Below are 9,153 nucleotides of genomic sequence, written 5' to 3'. Positions count from 1 at the left end.
ATGTATCCACCACATGGGAAATATAGATAAATGTGGTTTTCAGTAAAGTTTCGATCAGTGTTTATTGGAAAAAAAACTCGAATCTCATACATTGTCAAAGTGTTTTAGTTTTTATAAAGATTTTTTAAAAAATCACTTACCTCTGTACGATTATCTTTGGCATACATACACAATTGATGATCACATCATTTGAAAGTTTTCTATGAAACAGGCATTAACACAATTTCAATAAAAGATTCAAAGACTAAAATGACAAAATAGTCGAACATAAAAAGGCAAGTTCTACAAATGTATATAAAGAGAAAAGAAATTCAATGTAGCTCCGTGGAATTCAAAACATAAGTTTTACCTCTTGCTGATAATAGCGAAGTCTTATGCCAAAGATAATGAGATGATCGACAAGGTGCTTAAATGCCAACTTTAATTTATATAAAAAAAAGAATTACATGTATCAGTTATAGCGAGCGCAGCTCGCATGCGCTAAGCGAGCTCTACCGGCAAGGCGTGTGTGAATAGAAAATTCGAACTAGTTGCACTTTCATTCAACGGATTTTTTTGGGTCAGTAAATCGGACCAGTTATGCATTGTTTTAATCGTCCCAGTAGTTCCCTGTTATCATGGCAATTTTCACCACTTCACACTCTCACGAGAATCAGCAAGACAATAAAAACAATAACGATGTATACGTCATACCTCTGAAGTTCACCTTAGTACACTCTCAATCAAAAATAATCGAGTGACGTCACAATGGTTTACACATTGATCCGATAGATTTTTTCGGCGTCAGAAAAGTCATAGTACCCATAGTTTCCAGCCTCACGTTCTCGCGAAAATCAAAGTACATATAAATGTGTATTTTAAGAACATCATGCTTTTTAAGTAAATAAAACAGTATACTTCGCGTACTTTTATTTTTGAGGGGAGTTTTAATTTACAAAGTCAGACGACACTTAACCAACGTGAACTTTCACGTCACAATAAGGGGATATTACTCTCACTAAAGTTATTGTAAATCTGCTTAAATTCCTCTCAAAATCTTGCAAAGCTAAGAATGAGGACATTTTTTCAGATATAGGAAACAGTTGTAACTTGCACTCATTTGAATGAATGCTAACATTTATTTTATTCACTATAATTACGGTAACGTTAATTTCCTTATTATAAAAGCATATAATTACTCAATCAACAGGGGTTTTCCATACTAGTTTATAGATTAAATGGTACCAGACCCTTAAAAAAATAATAATTTAAAGGTTTTGTTTTCTTTATTTTTTGCTCTTTTTGATCAAGTTAGTCTAAATAGATTCCAAATTATAATCAAATCAAGTTAAGTCCCTAATTTCAAAATAGCTTGTCCATTGTATCTAAATCTGAATACTTGATGCATTGAAATTCCCTTTTCTGGAAAAGTTTAAAAGACCTATAGACCAAAGTTTGAAAACTCAGGAAAACCACTGTTTACTGACAAGTATTTGACGTTTAAATTGATTATTGACTTTTTAGCCGATATACATTATGAAAATGATGATATCATGTATGCCATGTACATACCATTTTACATAATTAATCAAAGTAAAATTCTAATTCCATGTATAAACAGGTTTTTTTATAATTGATTCCATGTATAAACAGGTTTTTTATAATTGATTATTATTACATGTAGTTAGAAAAATCATTAAGTATAAATGTCATTGGCATGAATACCGGTATATGTAAAATCTCTAATATTGATTAAGCTGATGTCTTTGTTTGATTAGGAAAGCACAAATAGCCCAGTCCCGGTAGTTCCAAACTGCTATGTTCATGTTAGAAATACTTTTTGCTCCGAAATGGCTTTTCTCGCTCTGTTTTGCAATGACTGAATGTTCCCATGCATCCTTTTTTCCCACTGCATGATAGCAAGCATTCTCGTTTTTTTCTTTTAGAATTAATCTAGCTGTATAGTTTGAATATTCTAAAAGAGATGAAAGTTTATACATGTATAATGCTTGATCCTTGTCCGATTTTTGTCAACTTAAAAAATATGTAGTCACTATTTTCATGTAGATTTTGGAAAATATACTTTTTTCATTTAATTAAGAAAACAAATCAGAAAAAATGAATAAAATATTATTCTTTACATACATGTGGTAGGTGACAATTACCTATCATCGTGGTATACAATGTAGTTAAAACTTCTAAAATATGAAGATCATTAAGAAATCAAAATAAAGGACTACCATTGAAAAATTATAAAACCGTTTAGCTTTGAAAAGGAAGGAACTGTGGTAGGAAATTTACAGAAGTAATGGTTGTGTCCGCTGTATAAGTACAGGAAGCATGTTGTGTTGGCATGGAGACCGCCATTACCCGAGACGATGCCGTCATTACTGCGTATCGCGCCCACGGCTGGACGTTCGTCCGGGGCATCAGTGTTCTTGGGGTCCTTGCAGAACTGACAGGTAGTACAGGGGATCACTCTTGGTTCCCCTTCCACAGTCTGGGTTGCGGTTCTTTGTATACATACATGTAGCAGCGTAACTGGGGTGTATATAATCATAGATCATTCTAACATTGTGTGTATAGATTTCACTCTTTTGTGATATAGGCCCTATAGTTTATATTAACTATGCATGCTTGTAGCGTGCGGGGTGAAATCATTCATTTTATTGTTTGGAATTTGTGCATATGAATTTTAAAAGGTTGCAATGTGTTGCACTTAGAATTTATATCCCAGCTTTTGAATACCACTGCTTTGTTTTTAACATGTACAGCATAGCTACTGCACTGTATTCACAGGTAACATATATATTCTTTCATTTTTAATACATCATTCATATCAAACTAATTTTTTTTTTCGGAAAGAAAATATAGTACACAAACTGGTCTGATAATAAAAAGGAATGAGTGGAAAGGGAGAGGGGACACGAAATTAGTAGAAGGGGTAGGTAGTGTTATGGTCAAACAATTCAGGGAGGGGAGAGAGGGAGGGAGAATTGTAAAAAGACAGTTATGGAAGCTATATTTTTCCTCTCCAAGCTCTATACTGTACATGTTTCCTGCAAATTCCCTATAGCATGCAGTCCCTAACCTTCTCTGGCATATAGCGGCATCTTGCAGCACTCAAGTTTTTTCGATCGACTCCAGTGTACATGGTTTTTGGGAATTGTTTTTACTGTAGGAGGCTGTCTGTGTCGGGATGGAGTCAAGCATTACGAAAGACGACGCTGTGATCACAGCTTACAGAGCTCATGGCTGGACCTATGTAAGGGGCGTGGCCCCACACGCGATCCTGGGGGAGTTGACAGGTAGAAATATTGCTGTGCCCCCCATGAGATGGCGGGTAAACTGCATGCCCTCAAAAAGTGACCTACATTGTAGTGACAGAAGGACAGAGATGTTCCAATTTTCCCTACCAGATTTGTTTCCTCTATCTTTATTTTGATTTTCTTTTTGAGTTTTTTTTTTTTTTTTTTAAATTTGACATTTTTTTTTCAGTTTTGATGATTTTTTTTTTATTTTGGATTACAATTTAACCATCTTCATTCTTTTTGATGCACTAGCATTATATTAGTATCATCATTACAAGTATTTTATTTAAACAAAATTACTAACCACAACTAAAATATGTATAAGATATTACACAATACTAATACGGTAATACTTTCACGGCAGTAATGTGAAATGATGAAAGCATTTTAATACTTTTCATCTATTGAATGATGTACATCTTTTGAATTCAACCAGATCATTGTATCTTCCATTAATTTTACTGAAGCGATAAATATAACTTGAACTCAAATTTTCTTGTATTGGGACTGATAACCCTAACTTCAATTTTTACTTTATCTACCTGGTATTTTACTTCTGACAGTGTGTTATTTTTTGTTCTCCTTTAGGTCGAGCATCCGGTTGTGCTAAAGGCAAAGGTGGCTCCATGCACATGTACACCAAGAACTTCTATGGAGGCAATGGAATTGTGGGGGCCCAGGTCTGTTTTTATGTTGTCTCTCTCTTACAGTATACTGTCAACAGAGTATTATAATATACATGTATGTTGATACAGATTGATGTATCATCAAGTTCATGTTCCCAGTTATAAAAAAAAATCTGGCCAAATAAATGATGTTGAAAAGCAGTAACTATTGAATTCATTAACCTTCTCTTTTTTTCTTTTTTTTCTTTTTTAATTTTATGCTTTAAAAGAATTCAGAACTTTATCAAATGAATAATTTGTTCCCATCCATTCAGAATTGTTGAACACATGTATAAACTGTTGCTTCATCAATATTTGTTGAATACAAGTTTTCCTGGATTTCATTGTTGAGGTGATTTAGGACATTAAATTGTTATTGTGCAATATCAAATAACAAGTTGTATTGAATATTGATTAATTGGCCACAAATTCAAATATATGAATCCTTGAAACTGTTATTCAATTGATAAAAAATTATGCCCTGTAGCCCATGAATAAACTACAGTACTCTGTTCACCCCCCAAACCCCTAAGAAAATACCAATATATATATATATATATATATATATATATATATATATATATATATATATATATATATATATATATATATATATATATATATATATATATATATATATATAAACACAAAAATAAGTCCAATGCTCAAACAACTTTTATCTAGCGCTTTCGCCCTACCGGGCTCTTCAGTAGATTCAGAAATCTACTGAAGAGCCCGGTAGGGCGAAAGCGCTAGATAAAAGTTGTTTGAGCATTGGACTTATTTTTGTGTTTATTCATCCCCGGTACCAAGAAAAAAGGATTTATTGAATATATATATATATTTCATTTTTCTGAGACAGGTGCCCCTTGGAGCAGGCATTGCATTTTGGTTGAAATATGAGAAAAAGCCCAACATCTGTGTGACCCTGTACGGTGACGGAGCTGCTAATCAGGGTCAGCTGTTAGAGGCCTACAACATGGCTAAGCTGTGGAACCTGCCCTGTGTGTTCGTCTGTGAGAACAACGGCTACGGAATGGGAACCAGCGTAGAAAGGGCGTCCGCCAGCACCGACTATTACACCCGCGGGGACTACATACCAGGAATGAGGGTAAACGCTTTTTTCAATTTTTGAGATGTTCTGTTAAAACTGTCTTTAGTGAAAAAAGAAGGTGATTTTTATGGTTTCAGAAAAATTGAAATTCTATTGAAACTTAATTAAATCAGTACATTGTAAAATGGTTGATAATTTCTATGGATTTCAATACTTGCATTTCCAACTTTGAAAAACAAATACACTCTTGTAACAGTTAATGTTATGTGTCATTCATGATTTTATCATGAAGATATAATATTATGGTGACATCTAACAAAATTAGCAGGAATTGATCCCCAGTTACTGGTAATTAAAATTCATTGTATGCGAGCTATTGACATGAAACCATGACTGTTAATGTCCTTTGTTAGATTGATGGTATGGATGTTCTGGCTGTCAGGGAAGCCACAAAATTTGCCCGAGAGTACGCCCTGAACAATGGACCCATCCTTACTGAGGCAGCTACCTACCGTTACCATGGACACAGTATGAGTGACCCAGGAACAAGGTATGGACGCATTTCTAAAGGCAGGATGTTTGAATAGGCTTAAAAATCAGAAGAAGACCAAAAGATATTTAATGTTTTGTTCCTAAGTTGCTTCAAGTCAATTTTTGCTGTATCTGTTAGATTTATTTATTGCCAGATTGAAAACAAAATACTCAATTTTCATGCTTATAAGTCAAGATGGACATATAAATATGTTTTTCATGATTTTATTTTAATTCATAGTATATAAATGTGTGATTAATGAAGGGGGAAATCATAAAAAAATACAAAATAAAAAAAGTAATATGCATTTTTGTTTAGTGGAGATTTATTTATTTCGACCTTTTAAAAAAATTGTTCAGTTTTCTCTTAAGATTATCTTCAACTTGATGCCACATATCCACATGTGTGCTGGTTTACATCACTTACTGTAGTTTTTAAGTTGATGATTTATTTGTGCTTGATCAGCTATCGAGCCCGGGAAGAGATCAAGGAGATGAGAGAGACCAGGGACCCAATCACCGTCTTCAGGCGCAAGATTTTGGAGTGCAATCTGGTGACTCCGGAAGAGTTGAAGGTAGGTTATTTCCCTTGGGGGCAGTATACAGTGGAGTTACTGTATTTCAGTTTAATGTTTATTTACATTCTGATACAATGTAGTTCAAAAAGTACTTACCGTATTACAGAAAATGACACTTTTCACTAGACTAGTACCTGTAGATAAAAAGGGGTTTATTAGTAAACTTATTTCTTAAGGAGTACATATTTCTATTCACATTTTGTAGAGAGAATCTTTCACAAATTACCTTTCTTGTCTTAAGTCTGTAAGCCTTGACATTTATCTATTATGCCTACAATTGCATAATTCAGATTATTTTGACATATATATAGCATTTTGTAGAGAGAATCTTTCACAAATTACCTTTCTTGTCTTAAGTTTGTAAGCCTCGACATTTATCTATTATGCCTACAATTATCAATTGCATAATTCATATTATTTTGACACTTTTCTTAAAAGTATAAAATAATTTTTTTCCAAAAGAAATTTTATATGATAAACAAAAAGTCAGATGAGAGAAAAGTTACATGTACATTTCATGTTTGTTTATACAAATTTGTATATTTTAGAGTTTTTGACACCCCGTGACTTTTACTTTTTATGACAGTACGTCACAACATGGCAATTCAATTTACTGTGAAACTGTTTTTGTCACAACTCATAGCACAATGGATAAAGCTTTGGTCTACCTACCCGGAGGTCCTGAGTTCGAATATTGCTGGGACCTCTGTTTTTATGAAAAGCAATACATTTTTAGAAAGTGACTTTTTTTCTGTAATTTTTATGTCGAAAACATGCTTGAATTCCATATCTAATAAATATAAATAAAGGAATATAAAAAAGTCATTTCTATTTTAAACTAGTCCAGAGGGTGTAGAAGACCCTTAAATTGGATATTAAATAGAGTATATTTAGATATATACACGTACCGGTACTTCTGATCAAGTGATAGATTCTCTCTCTCTCTCTCTCTCTCTCTCTCTCTCTCTCTCAGAAGGCCTTACATATAGTTTAAGGTTTTTTGTCCTTTTTTATAGAAAGTAGATATAGAGGTTGACAAAGATATAGACAAGGCAGCAGACCAGGCCAAGAAAGACCCAGAAATCCCCCTGGGGGAGCTGTACAACAATATCTACATCCACCCTGACCCAGACTATACCGTCCGGGGCTGTGACCCCAGCATCAGGGTCATTTCCCACTGAGGTCAGGGGGTCAGCATGAGAGGTCACAGGGTCAAAGGGAAGAAAGATCTATATAACCTAATCATCTGGTGTTGTGATAAAGTTGACAGTGTCGGAAAAACAGATTGTTGTTATCTTTGTTTTGCTTTTGAATCCATATTGGAATGATAATACTCCATTATAAGAAGAGATCGTTTAATATCAATTATAGAGGTTTTATGATGTTAATAGCGAATTTAAGAATTATCATATCTCCACATGACTAGCTATACACAGTAACCATTACTGTGAATATTAACCGGTAGTTAAAGATTTTGAAGCGTTTTAGTACAGTGATATTGTTCCATTTGCTAGGATTTTGTAGTCACTCAGTAACAGTTTTAATTTATGCAAACTGCAACATGAATCAATTATTTATGTATGCTATGTACATGTACATGTACTTTGCATTGATATCAATTATTTGAAGTTATTTCATTCCTTCTGTCATTATTATAAAGTATTTAAAGGAGATTAAAATATAAAAAATCATATGAGTTTTCAAGGGGTTTTTTTCATGCATAATAAAAATATTTTAGAAATATAATTAGATTACAAATGTGATTAAATTAATCTTGCTAGGATCCGTTAAATTAAACACAAAGAACATAATTATTTATTTTGTTCTAATTGATATCAGTAATAATATTTTTTGCTTATGATAAGAAAGAAAAGTATATTCACAGATTCAACGCGAGAATCAAGATGGGTTGCATGGGGTCTGGATGAAACTGTAACTTTTATTAAAATTACGAATTAAATTCTAAAAATATAATAACTTACATTGCAACGTAGACCTCGTAGACTTTCATGAAAAAGTGTCCGCTCGATTGTTTTATTTACAATTTTTTTCAATATTGATGATTATTACCAAACTTAATCCTTTGATGGAAGTGCGACATCGTCTTCGTACCGATGAACCAGGTGATTGACAAAGAAGTGATATATTTTGCACGTTTTCAGACCATTCCTATGGCTTTTGTGAGATAACAGCGAGAGCCTTGAAACTTTTCTAGACCTTGTGCAGAAAATAACAAGCGCTATGGGTGGAAAAATGATTGGACATAATCTGTCACCAAAAAAACCGTACGCTTTTATTTATGATTTGGTTGAGATGTTATCCATCTTACAATTTCTTGTCTCAACTGTTTGATTTAAGTACCACAACAACTCATGAAGAAATTGACCAGATAATACCTGCATTACATGCTGTGGCAAATTCATTTTTCACGTGGCCAAATGTTGATGAATGACGGAATAGGATGCGTGTTTGGCCAAAATTACCAAATGCAGTTGGTGCAATCGACGGAACATCAGTCGAAATATATTGTCTCAGAACGGAGCAACAAAGACTGTATTACTCTGGTCATAGAAAATACTAGCTAGTATCACGCGTTACATACACAAATCATAATTGATAATTTGGGTTGATTCGTCATAAAGAGAATGGGTTTCTTGAACATCAAATCGATGCCCAGCAGTGTTCCTTAATGCCATGCAAAATTGGTAGAGACCTCCTTTCCCAGTACTAGTAGACTGTTTCATTTTAGGTGACAATATATAAATAGTGCCTGTTTGGGAGGGTAACAGTTGAAATTGACACCCCGAGGAAACCATTGTCAACCGACGCGAAGCGGAGGTTGACAATGGTTTTTGAGGGGTGTCAATTTCAACTGTTTTCCTCCCAAACAGGCACTATTTATTTTATTATACTGAATGTCTTAATTTTAGAGATTTTTTTACTGCTTTTATATAAAAATGACGTGAATTTCACGGCGAACCGTACGCGCATGATTTACGCGCGTGTAACATTTAGTTGTGTTACCCGTTGCTAAG

At 33.7% G+C, this 9,153-nt stretch overlaps 1 protein-coding gene across 2 annotated transcripts; it reads left to right on the top strand.

The window, feature by feature from the left end:
* The first annotated feature begins 2,297 nt into the window (after positions 1-2,297).
* On the top strand, positions 2,298-7,382 carry LOC136271753 (pyruvate dehydrogenase E1 component subunit alpha, somatic form, mitochondrial-like). 2 transcript variants are annotated; one of them, XM_066072185.1, is made up of 6 exons: positions 2,298-2,441; positions 3,879-3,970; positions 4,818-5,066; positions 5,423-5,559; positions 6,007-6,115; positions 7,135-7,382. In XM_066072185.1, exons 1-6 carry the CDS (start codon positions 2,333-2,335, stop codon positions 7,297-7,299), a joined length of 861 nt encoding a protein of 286 aa, XP_065928257.1. In that variant the 5' UTR covers positions 2,298-2,332; the 3' UTR covers positions 7,300-7,382. The 2 variants fall into 2 exon arrangements, with proteins under 2 accessions (XP_065928257.1, XP_065928256.1); XM_066072184.1 differs by lacking the exon at positions 2,298-2,441 and adding an exon at positions 3,141-3,287.
* Positions 7,383-9,153: the final 1,771 nt, after the last annotated feature.

Source organism: Magallana gigas, chromosome 9 (assembly GCF_963853765.1).
Source record: "Magallana gigas chromosome 9, xbMagGiga1.1, whole genome shotgun sequence".
NCBI lineage: Eukaryota > Metazoa > Mollusca > Bivalvia > Ostreida > Ostreidae > Magallana > Magallana gigas.
This window is presented reverse-complemented; position numbering and strand designations above follow the sequence as displayed.